The following is an 18,953-nucleotide window of genomic DNA, read 5'->3' as shown; positions in this document are numbered from 1 at the left end:
TCCCCTGGCAGCTCACTGCATACATGCAGTACCCTATAAAGTTGCCCCACAGATACCTTTTAAATCTTTCCCCGCTCACCTTAAACCTCTCAATTTTGGACTAATTTTGAAATTTTGGACTAAAGATTAGATTACATTACAGTGTGGAAACAGGCCCTGGTATGGGCGCAACCCACCCATACCCCTACATTTACCCCTTTTACCTAACACTACGGGCAATTTAGCATGGCCAATTCACCTGACCTGCACATCTTTGGACTGTGGGAGGAAACCGGAGCACCCGGAGGAAACCCACGCAGACACGGGGAGAATGTGCAAACTCCACACAGTCAGTCGCCTGAGGCAGGGAATTGAACCCGGGTCTCTGGCGCTATGAGGCAGCAGTGCTAACTACTGTGCCACCGTGCCGCCCACAAATTTGGACCTCCAATTTTGGATACCCCTACCCTTGGGAAAAGATTTTGGTTATGCACTTATCTATGCCCATCATAATTTTACAAGTCTCCATAAGGTCACCCCTCTGATGCTCGAGGGAAAGAAATCCCAGTCAGTCCACATAACTGAAACCCTCCAGACCTGGCAACATACTTGTAATTTTTTCTGCACCCTTCTAGTTTAACAACATCCTTCATATAGCAGGAAACGTTAGAATTGTACGCAAGATTCCAAACGTGGCCACACCAATATCTTATAAGGCTGCATGATGTCCTGACTCCTGTATGCAATGCTCTGATCAAGCACCTTCTTCACCACCTTGTCTTTCAATGAACTATAAACCTGCTAGGTTCCTCTGTTCAACACCTGCTCCTCGGATGCTGCCTGACCTGCTGTGCTTTTCCAGCACCACTCTATACTCTGATTTCCAGCATCTGCAGTACCCACTTCTGCCTAACATTCCCCAGAGCGTTACCATTAACCGGGAAACTCCTGCCCTGGTCTGCTTTATCAAAATGCATCGCCTCACATTTATCTGAATTAAACTCCATCTGCTATTCTTTGGCACACTAGCCCAGTTGATCAAGATCTCTGTGCTTTTAGATAACCTTCTTCACTGTCCACTATACTACTAATTTTGGTATCATCCACAACTTACTAACCATACCTCCTATACTCTCGTACAAATTGTTGATATAAATAACAAACAGTGGACCCAGCATCAATCCTTGTGTAACATTGTTGGTCACAGACCTCTTGTCTGAATAATAACCTCCACCACCATCCTCTGTATCATTTACTGAAAATTTTGAGGGGGTTTTATCTGGTTCATATCAAGCCAATTTTGTATCCAAACTGGCTCTCGCGCTCGCTTTCTCTCTCTCTCTGGATCCTAAGTGATCTAACCTTATTAATCATTCTACCATGCGGATCTTGTTGAAGGTTTGCTAAAGTCGATGTAGTCCATGCCTAGAACTCTGCCTTCATCTATCCTTTTGGTAACCTCTTCAAACAACTCAATCAAATTTGTAGAACATGATATCACACTCTCAAAGCCATGCTGACTATCCCGAATCAGTCATTGCCTTTCCAAATGCATATAAATCCTATTTCTCAGACCTCCCTCCAACAACTTACCCACCATTGATGTCAGGCTCACCTGTATATATAGTTTCCTGGCTTTTCCTGAACACCCTTCTTCAACAATGACACACTACCCACCCTCCAGTCTTCTGATTCCTCACCCGTATCTGCCAACAACACAAATATCTCTAAGGAGCCCCGCAATCTCTTCCCTAGCTTCCCACAATGTTCTGGGATAAACCTGATCAGGTCCCAGGGATTATCTACACTTATTTTTTAAGACCTCCGATACCTGCTCTTCTGTAATGTGGGCTCTACTCAAGAAATCACTAAACATTTCCCCACTTTCCCTAGCTTCCATGTCTTTCTCCACAATAAATACTAAGACAAAATGTTCATTTGGGATCCCACCTATCTCCTGTGATTCCACACATACACTGCCTCATAGATCATTAAGGGGCTCTCTTCCTAGTAACTCTTTTGCCCTTAATGTACTTCAGAATCTCTTAGGATTCTCCTTAACCTTATTTGCCAAAAGTTATCTTCTGTTCCCTTTTTGCTCTCTTGATTTCCCTCTTTAGTATACTCCTACTCCCCAATACTCCTCCAGAATTCAATTGATCCAAGCTATCTATATTTGACACATGATTTTGAGGCGCTGGTCAAGAAAAAAGCTCAAGTCATCCAGTATTGTCTACACCTTCCAGCCTAGCCCTTCACACTAACAGGAACATACTGTCTCTGAAGTCTCATTATCTCATTCTTGAAAGCCTCCCACATGTCAGATGACCCTTCAACTTTTGAAAGATCCTGTCTAATACCAAAGTTGGCCTCACTCTAGTTTAAACTTTAACTTTCATTTCAGGCTTCTCCTTTTCCGTAACTATTTAAAACAGATAGAATTACGATCACTGGTCAGTAAGGAGTTATACCCTTTCTTGAACAAGGTTGTTACATTTGCCCCTTTTCAGTCCTCTGGTAGCTCCACTGCATCTATGGAAGATTTTTAGTCATTTACTGCCAGAGCTGGTGGACCATGTAAAGCATGTGGTAGTCCTGCATTTTATTTGAAAACCTTCACTGTTCTACAATCATTCTGTAGTGCAAATGTAACCCCTGGCTTCTTTACTGCAAACAGACTTCTTAAACCTTTCAATGTCTTCTTGACTGCAACAGTAAGGTGAAAGAGCACATCAATTTCTTTGTTATCAAGATTAAGACCACTCAAAATCTGCCCTGCTACTTCCTAGTACACTGCCTCAAACTATGTCAGAGGTCCCTGCTGTTTGAGCTCACACTATCCCTCATCTCCCTCCAAGCCCACACCAAGTCGTGTTGTCCAAGACACCGAACCGTTTGCTCTCTGAATACTATTCCTATTAAATTACTGTGAGTGCTTGTGAAAGAGAGTGTATATGTGTGTGTGAGTGTAAAGTGTCTAAGTCTGTGAGAGGGTGCATGTGTGAGTTGGGAGTTTGTGTCTGTAGGAGTGTGTGTGAGTGTCTGTGTATAGGATTGCGTGCGTGTGTGTGCGCGTATGCGCGCGTACAAGTGTCTGTGTGTGTGTGTATTGTGCAATGGTGGTCACTTATAGTGTGACATAAACTCAAGGTCCTGGTTCAGGCCCTCCCTATGGGTACCGAACTTAGCTATCAGTCTCTGCTCAGCCACTTTTCACTGCTGCCTGTCCTGAAGTCCGCCTTGGAGGATGGTCACCCGACGGTCCGAGGTCAAATGTCCTGGACCTTGGGTTCATGTCACACTACATGTGACCACCATTGCACTATACACACACACAGACACTCACTCACACTCCTACAGACACAGATACTCCCACACGCACCCTCTCACAGACTTAGACCATTTTACACTCATATACACGCACATATACATTTGTGGGGTGAATTTGTACTTGCACAAAAACTGCATGAATACATGTAAGACTTTTTTAACTCACTTTTTCAGATTAGAATCCGTCTAAACATTATGGCACAGACAGAGAACACAGGGGGCTAATACCTTCAACATATTATCTGGCTAACACCAATTGTCACAGTTAACCTGAGAATGTAACTTTTAAAAAATGTTTTGAGATTTACATATGAAAGAAGTGAAACTATCATGGTCATTCTAATAGATGAGAAACTTAACAAACAATCAAGGTATTTTTCAATGTATTATTTTGGTTTTCTGTGCCTTACAATTGTGTCCTCCACAACCACCTGATGAAGGAGCAGTCCTCTGAAAGCTAGTGCTTCCAATTAAACCTGTTGGACTATAACCTGGTGTTGTGTGATTTATAATTTTGTACACTCCTACAGACACACACACTCCCAAACTCTCACATGCACCCTCTCACAGACTTAGATCCCTTTTCTCACACACACACACAATGCACATATACGCTTATGAGGTGAATTTGTACTTGCAGAGTTATATTGTACTTTGCTCAAAAACTGCATGAATTCATGTAAGACTCTGTTAACTCATTTTTTTAAGATTAGAGTCACTCTAAACATTATGGCACAGACAACAGAACACAGGGGGCTAATACCTTCAACATCTTATCTGGCCTGACACCAATCGTTACAGTTAACCTGAGAATGTAACTTTGAAAACAAGTTTTGTGATTTACATATGAAAGAAGTGAAACTATCATGGTCGTTCTAACAGATGAGAGACTTAACAAACAATCAAAGTATTTTTCAATGTATAATTTCAGTTACATCACACTGTAAACTTTTGCTATAAATTCTGTGTCTTACAGTTGTGTACACCACAACCACCTGATGAAGGAGCAGCGCTCTGAAAGCTAGTGCTTCCAATTAAACCTGTTGGACTATAAAGGTAAACTATGCCTCCTCGTTGTTTTCAACCTGCCTGCAGTTTGGATATGAGTGACAACTTCCTTTCCCAAACCATTTCTACTGTTATCCAGATGGGTGGGATTCCATTCTCCTGGTTTCATTCTTGTTTAATTGTAGCCAAAGGATGATCAGCAATGGCTTCTCATCCCACTCATACTGTTGCCTCCAGTGTTCCCAAGGAGCTAACTTTGACCAACTCCTTTTTCACATCTATATGTTGTCCACTAGCATCATCATCCAAAAACATCAGTTTTCATATGTACAGGGACTACACCCAGACACCAACTTCTCACTCAACCCCTCCACCATCTTTAAATAGTTAGTGGTTGTCCAATATCCAATACTGAATGAACAGAAGACTGAAGCCATAGTCTTCTGTCCATAATGTAAATTCTGCTCGCAAGCCATCAACTCCATCACTCTCCTTGCCAATGGTCTATGGCTGAACCAAACTGTACATAATACTGGGGTCATTTTTGACCTGAAAATTAATTTATCTATGAGCATATATTCATGGCATCATGGATGCCCAACTTCACCTCTACCACAACCCATCTACTGGTGAAACTGTCATCACTTTCACTTCTTTTGCAAAGTACTTTTAAAATCTGTGCGCTCTCATTGTCAATCCTTTTATGAGTTGAGAATATCTCTTCTCCATTTACTCTCTCAGACCACTCAGGATTTTGAATACCTATATATATTTCCTCTCAACTTCGTCTTTTCCAAGGAAAATAAATCCAGATTCTCCAATTTAGCTTCATAACTAAAATTCTTTAATTCTGAATCTATTCTTGTGAATTTTTCATGTGCTCTCACAAATACCTTCACATTCTCCCAAAGGTACAGCTCACAGAGCTGGATCCAGTGAAGCCAAGGTAGTGTATATTACAAAAAATAATGTATATTCCTTGTTGTTGTATTTTATATCCGTCTAAATAAAGCTGAGAATACAGCACACTCTTAACCGCGGCAGCACGGTGGCTCAGTGGTTAGCACTGCTGTCTCACAGCACCAGGGACCCAGGTTCGATTCCAGCCTCTGGTGACTGTCTATATTGAGTTTGCACATTCTCCCAGAGTCTGCGTAGGTTTCCTCCGATGCTCTAGTTTCCTCCCACAATTCAAGGATGCGCAGTTTAGGTGAATTGGCCGTGCTAAATTGCTCATAGTGTTCAGGGGTGTGTTAGTCAGGGGTAAATGTACATTAATGGGGAATGGGTCAGGATGGGTTACTCTTCAGAGGGTCAGTGTGGACTTGTTGAGCTGAAGGGCTTGTTTCCGCACTGTAGGGATCCTATGAACCATGCCCCCAACCCGTCCAGTCACCTTTAATGGATTATACACAGGTCGCTTTGCTCCTGCTTCACTTTAGAATTATGTCCTTTATTTTATACTGTCTTCCTTTGATCCTCCCATAAAAGTAAATTACCTCACATTTTCTGCAATAAAGTTCATCTGCAATCTCTCCGCCCACACCACCAATTTCCATGCCTTTTGGAGGTTCGACATTACCTTTCTTGTGGTCTACAATTCTTCCAAATTTTGAACCATCTACAAATTTTGACTGAAGTCTTTAACATAGATATAATGGCAGGGGAGAGGCAAGGCTGGTGGGTGTTGGGCTGAATTCAAGGAAATGGCCCAAAATCACTTTAAACAGGGTGAGTTAAGTGAGGTCTTACTGTACTGAAAAACTTCACATTCAAGGTTTATTATTTTAAATCCTACCAGCTACCATGATGGCATTTGAATCCATGCCACCCCCCCCCCCCCCCTTTTTGGATGAGGAAAAGATTTGATAGAGTAGACAGAGAGATGTTTCCACTTATACGTGAGATCAGCTCTAGGGGCTAAGAATAAACAAATATTCACTAAACAATCCAATACAGAATTTAGGATGATCATCTTTACTAGAGTGGTTAGAATGTTGAACTCACTATCACAGAAAATAAGTGAGGCGAATTGCATAAAAATATTTAAAAGAAAGAACCTGAGGGAACATGGTAGCCATGGTGTGGAGTGTTGGACTGGGGTGGACAAACTCAGAAGTCACACAACACCAGGTAATAGTCCAACAGGTTTGTTTCAAATCATATGCTTTCAGAGCACTGCTCCTTTGTCAGGTGAAGGAAACCTGTTGGACTATAATCTGGTGTCCTGAGACTTCTGACTATGAAGGAGAATGGAACAGAAGGATACTCTGATAGGGTTAGATGAAAAGGAGTTTGAGCAGCATGAACACTGACATAGAGCAGTTGGACCTGAATTATGCCTAAACTGGGACTCTATCAGGTTTGAACAGTCAGAATTTATTTACATCACTAAATTATCCTTACTATGAGCTTGTTCGCTGCTTCCTTGATTTTGTCCACCTTGGCCTCAGAAAGTCCCTTGATGTTGCAAAGTGCCCTTCGTGTTGTCATCTGAATCCCCTTCACTGTGCAGATTCCAACAGTTTTCATTTTCTTAATATCAGCTGCATTCTATAAGAAAGGTACTGTTAGGTTTCTGAATCATTATCTAAGAAGAAAGAACATCATTCTGTACAAAAGACAACACAACCTAAAGACACATGAGGCTAAATTTGAAGCACAGGAAACAAACACGTTCACGCAATATGAGTGAATAGTCCGGATTCTCAATTCATGCAATTTCTGTGTGGTCACTTTCTGAGACAATTGAATATCATAACCACCTCCATGCAACTTTTGGCATGGACAACCACATCATCATTCTGCAAAATCTCAGCTGTGTAGGACTGCCCTCATTTGGCTCCTCTTCTTGACCAGGAGAAAGTGAAGACTGCAGATGCTGGAGATCAGAGTCGAAGAGTGTGATGTTGGAAGAGCACAGCTGGTGAGGCAGCATCCAAGGAGCAGACTCCTTTTCTCAACCAGGCACAAGTATCTCGAGCTCAGCAAAGAATCGTGCTTCACCTGATTTTTTTTTCCCTCATGCAATGTTTCTTTGCATCAGCATCTGCAAATGTGGGGTCAAATTCAATCTAGAGTTACATCACCGCAACCTATTTCAACCCTTTCATGATCTCGATTCTTCCAGCCGCCTTGGTTAATATTTAGTTTGGATGGACTGCAATTTCATCTTTGGCTCCTGCCATATACTTCACATCCTCATTCACGGATTCCAATTTTCCTCCCTAGCTATGATCCCAGGCTGAACTTATACCTCCTAATTCAACAGCCTGTTCAACTCATAGAATCATTAAATGGGATTCAATCATATCGGCCTAGAAATGTTAACTTTGTTTCTATTTAAACACTAATAACCTGCCTTTAAATAGCAATAACCTGCTCACAGTGCTCAGTTTGGATTCCACTATAGCATATGGATCCAGATCTCATTATAGCTTCAGTCTGAACACGGACAGAAAAGCTGAACCTTCGACCATAAGAAATAGGAATGGGCATTGGCCCTCAGCCCTTTCAGCCTACTACACCATTCTAAGGATCATAGCTGATCTGACATTCCTTAAATCCACTTCCGTGTGTTTTCCCTGTAACCCTTGATTCCCTTACTGATCAAAATCTATCTCAGTCTTAAATATACACAAGGACTCTGCCTCCACAGCAGTCTGTATCAAAGAATTCCAAAGACTCTTAATCCTCTTGAGGGAAGAAATTCTTCTTCATATCAGTCGTAAACTGGGATCCCTTTATTCTAAAATAATGCCCTCCAGTCCTCAACTCTTCCATGAGGGAAAACATTCTCTCAGCGTTTACCCTGGCAAGGCCCTTAGAAATTTTATACATTTCAATGGGACACCTGTCATGAATAGAGTCCCAACCTGTTTAGTGTTTGCTCATAAGATAGGCATTATTCTGGAGATGGGGCAAGAGTGACTACTTTTTGATGTGCCACATTTGACCGAGTATGGTATCAAAGAGCCTCAGCAAAAGTGGGGTCAATGCAAATCAGGAAAAGAACACGACTACCTAGTCATACCTAGCACACAAAAAGTTGGTTTTGACTCTTGGAGATCAATCATCTCAGCCAGAGTCCCTCAAATGCAAGGTCAGAAGTGTCGGATGACAATTGTAGCATTTTGTTGCATTTTCAACTGCTCGTATCTTAAAGCGCACCATGCTCACATCACCTGGACCTCTCCTCTTCCTTGGAGACACAATGACAATAAGTGGTGAATCACCACCATCAATATCTTGGGGTTCAAACTGGCCAGAAATTTAACTGGTCCAGCCACATGATTAGTGTGGCTATAAGAGCATGGTTCTGCAGTGAGAAACCCAGTTCCCTAAAGCCTTTCCTCTATCTGTAAGACACAATCTGTAATATTTTCCTTTAGCATTACGAGCCTGCCTCCAGTAATACTCTAATTTCCCAATATATCAAAGACAATGTCATGTGCTTGATTAATACAACATCCACCACCTTAAACAATCATTCTTTCCACCAATAAAGCACAGTTGCAACAGTGTGTCTATCAATACAACAACTCAACAAGTTTCCTTCAAACCTTGCCACCACCACTATCTAGAAAGACAAGGGTAGCAGGCACATGGGAACACCATCACCTGAAAGTTCTCTCCAAAGCACACAACACTAACTTGGAAAAATATTACTCTTCCTTTCCTGTTGGTAAGTATACGTACATCAGGTGGACTACAGCGGTTCAAATAGAAAGCTACCATAATCTTTTCAAAGGCAATGGGCTGGCCTTGTCAACAACCTTCTGGAATAACTTCAGAGAGGCCAGTATCTTGTCACCAAGTCATCCTCTATTTACATGTACCAATGGCGCCATATATGGTGACACTGTACACTTTCCACTATACTCCTGGACTTGACAACAAAGTCTAAATCATAGAACTTCACACTGGTTTGGCTTCCCTTGAGCTAGTTCTCAGAGTAAAGAGAAACTCTGACATTCCTGCTTTTTTTTTTAAATTTTATTAAACAATTCAGAGTTTACAAGACAATTAACATTAACAGCTGTGTACAGAGAAACAGCAATTTTATAAGGAAGAGGAGCAGCAAAGCCAGGCCCCAAACCGTTCAACCAGTTTTCAGGGAAATGAGGAACCTCAAATCCTGATATTTCTGCTTATATCTGTCAGGCAGGGCTCCGTGGTTGGACCAGGTTAATAGCCTCGATCAGGGTACTCATATACTTAGATATCCACCTGGCTGACCTTGATACAATCACTACAGCTTCCATTACACGAGAGATTACAGAATTAATCAATCTTGCATTCTAATTGTTTTCATTTGATGAAACTCCCTCATTTCAGCCATGATTGGAGGAATAGCTGGCAATCTGCAGTATGTTACCTCACGAGGGAATATAATGCAATGGAAGAGATAACAGATTGATTTCCATTTCAGGCTGCATTTATACACCATATAGTCACCAATACAGAATGCTCCTTCATTACTTGGGAACAGATTGCCCATTCTCTCTCATGACAACATAGCTGAAAAAAGCAAGATGAAAAAGAAAGCAGAGGAATTCAATACTAGAATGTCTCTTGAAAGCATAATCAGAATCTTTAATTTTCCACTTCACCTTTGAAAGAAACAAAGTCAACACTTACAAAAGATCTTTGATTGCTGTTTGGGCTACAGCAATTTCAGCTTTTAAGGATAATGTCATTTTGAAATATCCCTGAAATTATTCATATTGCTTGGGGTATATGAAACTTTTTCCAAAAAAATGCTACATTAACTGTGATTCAATGAGGAAGCTAAGTCACTAAATAGAAAAGAGGAGTACAATCTGGATTCAAATTCAAATATGGTGTCAGTTTACTGTACTTACAATGCCATGTTTCTGTAAGAGGTCAATGTCCTGGAAGAAAGACTCCTAGAAGAAAACAAAAATGGAACTGGTGAAATTAATATTGTTATCGAATTGCACTGAACTCAAGTTGTTATTGTAATCAATTAGGGGATAATGTTCTGATTTGTATGGATTATGGGTCTGCTAATACCGTTATGTTGCTTTTGAAAATTACAGCTTCTATGTCCAGGTACTCTTCCCAAAACTTAACTTGAAAGTTTGTCAGAATGGCAAGGTGCCGGGTCCTGATGAGCTCCCCAGTGAGTTCTATAAGGAATTTATAAATATGTTGTCAGGGCCAATGCTTAGTGTGTTTAATGACTCACATAGTCAAGGCCTCCTCCCAACATCTCTATCATTCTTAAAAAAGGGAAGGCCCTGGAGGACTGTGCTTCCTATAGGCCCATTTCATTTTTGAATGTTCGCTTCAAAATCCTAAGACTCAAGCATTAAGGCTAGAAACTGTACAGCCCTCCATCATTAAGGTCACCAGACGGGGTTCATAAGAGGTTGCAGATCAATGGATGATGCCAGGAGATGATCCAAGTATGTCAACAGCGATCGGTACAGGAATTGGTGATCACTTCAGATGCGGATAAGGCATTTGATGGGGTCGAGTGGCCATATCTTTTTCATAATTTGAAGCAATTTGGCCTGGGAATGACCTTCATCAGGTGGATGGAGGTTTTGTATAATGATCCTCTTGCCGCAGTCCTCACCAATACAGTTTCTAGCCTTAATGCTTGAGTCTTTAAACACACTAAGCATCGGCCCTGACAACATATTTATAAATTCCTTATAGAACTCACTGGGAGCCCATCAGGAGGTGTAGTCCAGGTAGCTGTGGGAGTCGGTTGGTTTGTAGCCTCACTTTCTCCTCAAAGATTTCAACCTACTGCGAATCCTCTTACAAGGATGCCTTCATTGAAGAAGCTCTCTTTCTCCCTCTACAAAGGTTTCAGTGAGTCCCTCTCTCACTGCACCCCCCCAGGTCATCTCCTCTGCACAGAGGCTCTTCAGCCACATTCTCAAACAGACTCGCTCTACAAACCAACCGACTCCCACAGCTACCTGGACTACACCTCCTCCCATCCTGCCCCCTGTAAAAACGCCATCCCATTCTCCCAATTCCTTCGACTCCGCCGCATCTGCTCCCAGGAGGACCAGTTCCAAAAACGCACATCCCAGATGGCCTCCTTCTTCAAGGACCGCAATTTCCCCCCCGATGTGGTCGACGATGCCCTCCACCGCATCTCTTCCACTTCCCGCTCCTCCGCCCTTGAACCCCGCCCCTCCAACCGCCACCAGGACAGAACCCCACTGGTCCTCACCTACCACCCCACTAACCTCCATGTACAGCGCATCATCCGCCGTCATTTCCGCCACCTCCAAACGGACCCCACCACCAAGGATATATTTCCCTCCCCTCCCCTATCAGCATTCCGTAAAGACCACTCCTCCGTGACTCCCTCGTCAGATCCACACCCCCCACCAACCCAACCTCCACTCCCGGCACCTTCCCTGCAACCGCAGACGGTGCAAGACTTGCGCTCACACCTCCCCCCTCACCTCCCTCCAAGGCCCCAAAGGAAACTTCCATATCCGCCACAGATTCACCTGTACCTCCACACATATCATCTATTGCATCCTTTGCACCCGATGTGGCCTCCTCTATGTTGGGGTGACAGGCCGCCTACTTGCGGAGCGTTTCAGAGAACACCTCTGGGACACCCGGACCAACCAACCCAACCACCCTGTAGCTCAACATTTCAATTCCCCCTCCCACTCCACCAAGGATATGCAGGTCTTTGGACTCCTCCATCGTCAGACCACAGCGAAACGACGGTTGGAGGAAGAACGCCTCATCTTCCGGCTAGGAACCCTCCAACCACAAGGGATGAACTCGGATTTCACCAGTTTCCTCATTTTCCCTCCCCCCAGCCTGTCTCAGTCAAATCCATCAAATTAAGCACCGCCTTCCTAACCTGCAATCTTCTTCCCGACCTCTCCGCCCCCACCCCAGTCTGACCTATCACCCTCACCTTGACCTCTTTCCACCTATCACATTTCCGATGCCCCTCCCCCAAGTCCCTCCTCCCTATCTTTTATCTTAGCCTGCTGGACCAACTTTCCTCATTCCTGAAGAAGGGCTAATACCCGAAACGTCGATTCTCCTGTTCCCTAGATGCTGCCTGACCTGCTGCGCTTTTCCAGCAACACATTTTCAGCTCTGATCTCCAGCATCTGCAGACCTCACTTTCTCCTCTAGTCTTCAATACCTTCACTAATAAAGTTATGTATCCCGTATGTCTTCTTAACTACCTGATTCCATCTGACCTGCTACATTTAAGAATCTATGGGCATGATGCACCAAGGTCTCTTTCATCCTCTGTACGTTCTATGATCTTACCATTTAATGTGTGCTCCTTCCCTATTTATTCCTCCCAAAATGTATCACTTCAGAATTAAATTCTATTTCCTCTGTTCAGGCCATCTACCAGCTTGTCTACATTAGCCTATTGTGACAAGATGTTCTGTCTGGGTTCTCTTGAAAGCAAGTGTTTTAAACCTGGAACTCTGCACACAACAGTGTAGCTAGCTTTGTTTTTTTTTAAATTAGACAAAAGAAGAATGAACAAATGCATTCAAACTCACATAGACTAGGGGTTTGTAGATTTTGCTTTTAATTGGTGAGGCTGGAATTCTGGAAGAAGACACAGCTTTCTCTCTGTCTCAGCAAAAACTTGTGCTCTCTCCTTACTGCTGAGTTTGTATTTGAGGTTTTCTTTCTACTTGCTTTTGCCAAGGATGTTTAAGAGGCTGCTACATGGAACAACTAATCAGTAGCAAATAATACATATATTATTTTAAGTTTATTGATAGAGTTACAGTTAAGCCGATTTTATTTTATTTTGTCTATATTTTAACTGTAGTCTAAGAATAAAGTGTGTCTTGCTTAAAGCTTAGTAGTTTGACAAATTGAATTCCACCTGGAACACAGCACCTTACATTTGCCTTTTTAGAAAAAGTTAGGGTTAAGGCTCTCACTGACATATTTTGAGGGAATTTGATCTGGTCTGTACTATAGTCTAAGGCTTTTCCCCTCGCTGTTTACCACATCACCGATTTTCATGCAAATTTACTGACCCTTACAATCATAATTACAGTACAAAAGCAAGGTACAGCTACTGAGGAGAGCAGACTTTTCAAGAATGGTGGTTAAGATTTAAAAAAAGGCATTACAGATCAGTGAGTCTCACAGGTAAACTACTGGAGAAAATTCTGAAGAAGAGTTATTTATTTAGAGAAATAATGTTTGATCAGGAATAGCCAGCATGATTCGTCAAAGGAGCTCATGTCTAACAAATCTGGTTGAATATTTCAAATATTACAAATGTGTAGATGATGGTAGCACAGTTCAGGTTCTTTGTTTTGCATAGACTTCATCAAAGCTTTTAGACAAGGTCCCGCATCTGAAATGGATAAAGGAGGTAAAAGCACATGGGATCCAGGGTAACTTGGCACATTGGATCAAAAATTGGCTTAGTGGCAGGAAACAGAGGGTAGTGGTAAAAGATTGTTTGTATGACAGAAGATCAATGTCCAATAGCATACTGAAGAGATCAGTGCTGGATCCCTGATTGTTCTTGATATATATATAAACAATGTAGATGAGAGTATAAAGGGAATGATGAGAGTATAGGGGGAATGATAAGTAGGTTTGCGAATGGCACAAAAATCAGCTGGGTGGTTAACCGTGAAAGAGAAGGTTTTAGGGGGGTTACAGGAGGATATATTGGTCAGATCGGTGACAGATGGAATGCTTGTCCAAAAATCCCTGAAAGTGGCAGGCCAAGGTAAAAAAGGAATTAACAACTTGCCTTTAAATCAGTCAAGACATAAATTATAAAAACAGGGAAGTTATACTGGAGTTGCATAGGACTTTGGTTAGACTACAGCTGGAGTACCACTGCAATTCTAGTCTCCCTACTAAATGAAGCATATGATCACATTGGAGGAGGTGCAAAGGAGATTTACCTGAATGCTGGAGTAGAGAAGGTTAAGAGGGAAACCTGATAGAGCTGTATAAGATTGAAAGGGACATGGTGAACAGAATGCAGCTGATCCTTTTAACCGAATGGTCAATAGCAAGGGAACATAATTTTAAAGTGAAAGGCAGGAGATTTAGAAGACATCTAAGGAAAGATGTTTTCACCAGACAGTGGTGGGGTCTGGAATGCAGTGCTTGGCAGGGTAGTTAAGAGGTGTAACCTCACAACCTTTGAAAAGTTCATGGTTAAAAACTTCAAATGCCATAATATTCTAGTGCTGAAAAATGGGGCGTGTGTGGATTTAGTGTCACTTTTGCTAACTTAATACTTGATTTTCTGTACTACATAATTCTATTATTCCAATCCCCAGCCAAATTAGTTAAACTCTAACCAACTGCATCAGCTAACTTGCTTGCAAGGATGTTTTGGAATTTTTCAAAGAAAGTCTGTTTAAATCTGCTGTTTTTGTCCACTCACTTAAGCTGCCTATTTCTATCACCTTTTTGTGCTCTCACATTCCAACCTAACTTTGTAATTAACAGCAAACTAAGATCCATTACTGTCTCTTCGACCTGAAATGTCTCTCTCTCTCCATTAATGCTTCTTGACTTCTAAGTATTTCCAGCATTCTTCATTATTATTTCCAGACTTTCAGCATTCACATTATTTTGCTCTTGTATTTTTGTTTTTGTTAATAGTATATTTAGCAAACAGGAATACAAAGAGAGCTTTCACATGTTTGAGCCACGATACACTGTTATGGAAACAATCTCAGATATGCAGGTAATGTTACCGTACCTCTTCATCCTGGAAGTTAACCTCCTCCTCAACCACCTGATCTTCCATCGCCTTCATTGTTGCAAACAACTGCAAGGCACTTACATCAGAATCAGTTGTATTGCTAAAAGCACAAAAGAGCAAGAAAGATTTCATGAACAAATACAAACCTGCAATTCCATAGAACATTTCATAATCCTAGGACACACCAAAGCTCTTCAATGCCAATTAAGTACTTTTGAAGGAGAGTTCTGTCAGTGCTATAGTGTAATGTAATCCTAAATGTAACCTTCATCTCGCTCCCTCCCCACCCATCCCATCCTGCTCCCCTCCCAATCTCACTTGTACCCCACACCATACGCCCCCATCCCGCTCTGACCTCACCGACTTCTCATCCCATTGTCTTCCTCCTCATCCTGCTCTCTCCCCATCTCACCCCAAACTACTCCCTCCCCGCAATCCTGCTCCCCCTCCAAACCTCCCCTCATCCCACTCCCTCCCAACCTATCCTGCTCCCTCCCCACCCACAATTCACCTCTCCATCCCACACCTCATCCTACATCCTCCCCCCTCATCCCACTACCTCTCAACTCTCATTTCATGCCCTCCCACACCCCCACCTCATCCTGCTCCTTCTGCACTCATGCCCCCATCTTCCCACTCCTGACCTTTTGCAGCCTCATTTCGCTCTACCTCCCTTCACTTCCCTCTCAAAAGCTCCTCTACCCTCTCACCCCCTTCTCTCATCCCTCTCACCCACCTTTCCCTCCCTACTCCATTTTCCCTCTACCTACCATTTTACTCATACCTCCCTTCACTACCCATCCATCCCCCACCCTCTCATCCCTCTTTCTACCCCTTGTCACCCTCGCTTGCCCATTTCTCACACTCACCCCATTTCCATCAAGCCCAGTCCCTCTCTGCACCCACTGCCTTTACACTCTCATCACCACCCAAACCCCTCCCCCTCTCATCACCCCCTCTCCTTTCATCACCCCCTCCCCACTCATCACACCCCCTCCCCACTCATCACCCCCTCCACTCTCCCCCTCCCCACTCATCACCCCCCGCCCCACTCATCACCCCCCTCCCCACCACACTCATCACCCCCCTCCCCTCTCCCCCTCCCCACTCACCACACCCCTCCCCTCTCCCCCTCCCCACTCACCACACCCCTCCCCTCTCCCCCTCCCCACTCACTACCCCCCTCCCCTCTCCCCCTCCCCACTCACTACCCCCCTCCCCTCTCCCCACTCACCACCCCCCTCCCCTCTCCCCACTCACCACCCCCCTCCCCACTCCCCCTCCCCACTCACCACCCCCCTCCCCTCTCCCCACTCACCACCCCCCTCCCTACTCCCCCTCCCCACTCACCACCCCCTCCCCTCTCCCCACTCATCACCCCCCTCCCCCCTCCCCTCTCCCCACTCATCACCCCCCTCCCCCCTCCCCTCTCCCCACTCATCACCCCCCTCCCCCCTCCCCTCTCCCCACTCATCACCCCCCTCCCCCCTCCCCACTCACCACCCCCCTCCCCCTCCCCTCTCCCCACTCACCACCCCCCTCCCCCTCCCCACTCACCACCCCCCTCCCCCTCCCCACTCACCACCCCCCACCCCCTCCCCACTCACCACCCCCCTACCCCTCCCCACTCACCACCCCCCTCCCCCTACCCCTCCCCACTCACCACCCCCCTCCCCCTACCCCTCCCCACTCACCACCCCCCTCCCCCTACCCCTCCCCACTCACCACCCCCCTCCCCCTACCCCTCCCCACTCACCACCCCCCTCCCCCTACCCCTCCCCACTCACCACCCCCCTCCCCTCTCCTCCTCCCCACTCACCACCCCCCTCCCCTTCCCCACCCTCATCCCCTCTCACCCTTCCCACTCATCACCCCCTCCCCTCCCCCTCCTCACTCATCACCCCCACTCCCCTCTGCCCCTCCCCTCTCATCTCTCCCTCCCCTCTCATCACCCCCTCCCCTCTCATCAACCCCTACCCCTCCCCTTTCGTGCTCATCACCCCCAAACCCTCCACCCTCAAACCCTCCCCCTCTCCTGTCATCACCCTCAAACCCTCCCCTCTCATCACCCTCTCCCCTCCCATCAACCCCCAACCCCTCACCCTCTCCTCACTCCCCAACCCCTCACCTCACCCCTCACCCTCTCCTTTCCCGCTCATCACCCCCAACCCCTCCAACCCATCCCCTCCCCTTTCCCTCTCATCACCACCAGCCCCTCCCCTGTCCCTCTCATCACCCCCCAACCCCTCCCCCTCTCATCAGCCCCCAACCCCTCCCCCTCCCGTCCCGCACATCCCCCCCCAACCCCCTCTCCCCTGTCCCTCTCATCACCCCCCAGCGCCTCCCCCCTTTTCCTCTCATCACCCCCTACCCCCCCCCATGTCCCTCTCATCACCCCCCAACCCCTCTCCCCCCCCTGTCCCTCTCATCACCCCCAAATCCCTCCCCCTCCCATCACCCCCAAACCCCTCCCCCGTCCCTCTCATCACCCCCAAACCCCTCCCCTTCCCCGTCCCTCTCATCACCCCCAAACCCCTCCCCTTCCCCTGTCCCTCTCATCACCCCCCAACCACTCCCCTTCCCCTGTCCCTCTCATCACCCCCCAACCCCTCCCCCTCCCCTGTCCCTCTCATCACCCCCAACCCCTCCCCTGTCCCTCTCATCACCCCCCAACCCCTCCACCTCCCCTGTCCCTCTCATCACCCCCCAGCCCTTCCCCCTCTCATCACCCCCCAACTCCTCCCCCTCCCCTGTCCCTCTCATCACCCCCAACCCCTCCCCCTCCCCTGTCCCTCTCATCACCCCCCAACCCCTCCCCTTTCCCTCTCATCACCCCCCAACCACTCCCCTGTCCCTCTCATCACCCAACTCCTCCCCTGTCCCTATCATCACCCCCAACCCCTCCCCCTCCCCTTTCCCTATCATCACCCAAACAAACCCTTCCCCCTCCCCTCTCTCTCACCCCCAAACCCCTCCCCCTCATCACCCCCAAACCCCTCCCCCTCATCACCTCCCCAAACCCCTCACCCTCCCCTTTCCCTCTCATCACCTCCCCAACCCCTCACCCTTCCCTTTCCCTCTCATCACCCCCCAAAGCCTCCCCCTCCTCTCTCATCACCCCCAAACCCCTCACCCTGCCCTTTCCCACTCCTCTCCTCCCCCAAACCCCTCACCCTTCCCTTTCCCACTCATCACCTCCCCAAACTCCTCACCCTCCCCTTTCCCTCTCATCACCTCCCCAACCCCTCACCCTCCCCTTTCCCTCTCATCACCTCCCCAACCCCTCACCCTCCCCTTTCCCTCTCATCACCCCCCAACCCCTCACCCCTCCCCTGTCCCTCTCATCACCCCCAACCCCTCCCCCTCCCCGTCCCTATCATCACCCCAACTCCTCCCCCTCCCCTTTCCCTCTCATCACCCAAACCCTTCCCCCTCCCCTCTAATCCTCCCCCAAATCCATCCCTCTCATCACCTCCCCAAACCCCTCACCGTCCCCTTTCCCTCTCATCACCACTCCAACCCCTCCCCCTCTTCTTTCCCTCTCATCACCCCCCTAACCGCTCACCCTACCCTTTCCCTCTCATCACCTCCCCAACCGCTCACCCTCCCCTTTGCCTCTCATCACCCTCCAAACCCTCCCTCTCCCCTTGCCCTCTCATCATCCCCCCCATTCCCTCCCCTTTCCCTCCCATCACCCCCCCAACCGCTCAGCCTCCCCTTTCCCTCCCAACAACCCCCAAACCCCTCCCATCACCCCCCTAAACCTCTTCCCCTCATCACCCCCAAACACCTCAGCCCCCTTTCCCTCCCATCACCTCCCAATCCCTCAGCCTCCCCTTTCACTCTCATCACCCCCAACACCTCCCACTCCCCTGTCATCAACCCCCAAATCCCTCCC

The 18,953-nt window shown here is 46.3% G+C and overlaps 1 protein-coding gene across 1 annotated transcript in view; it reads right to left on the bottom strand.

The window, feature by feature from the left end:
* Nucleotides 1-18,953, bottom strand: part of dmc1 (DNA meiotic recombinase 1) — a 216,943-nt gene that overhangs the window by 167,485 nt on the left and 30,505 nt on the right. The window contains exons 2-4 of the mRNA XM_087978126.1: nt 15,053-15,155; nt 10,182-10,226; nt 6,724-6,870 (exon numbers count right to left, since the gene is read on the bottom strand). Of these exons, the coding sequence (XP_087834252.1) occupies nt 6,724-6,870; nt 10,182-10,226; nt 15,053-15,109 (249 nt within the window). The 5' untranslated portion in view covers nt 15,110-15,155. The remainder of the gene's footprint in view (nt 1-6,723; nt 6,871-10,181; nt 10,227-15,052; nt 15,156-18,953) is intronic.

This window comes from Chiloscyllium plagiosum, unplaced genomic scaffold, assembly GCF_037043375.1.
Source record: "Chiloscyllium plagiosum isolate Xiang-an unplaced genomic scaffold, Cpla_swu_hap1 HiC_scaffold_33, whole genome shotgun sequence".
In the NCBI taxonomy this organism is placed as follows: Eukaryota; Metazoa; Chordata; class Chondrichthyes; order Orectolobiformes; family Hemiscylliidae; genus Chiloscyllium; species Chiloscyllium plagiosum.
Note: the sequence above shows the minus strand (reverse complement) of the source record. Positions and strands in the feature narration are given on the sequence as shown.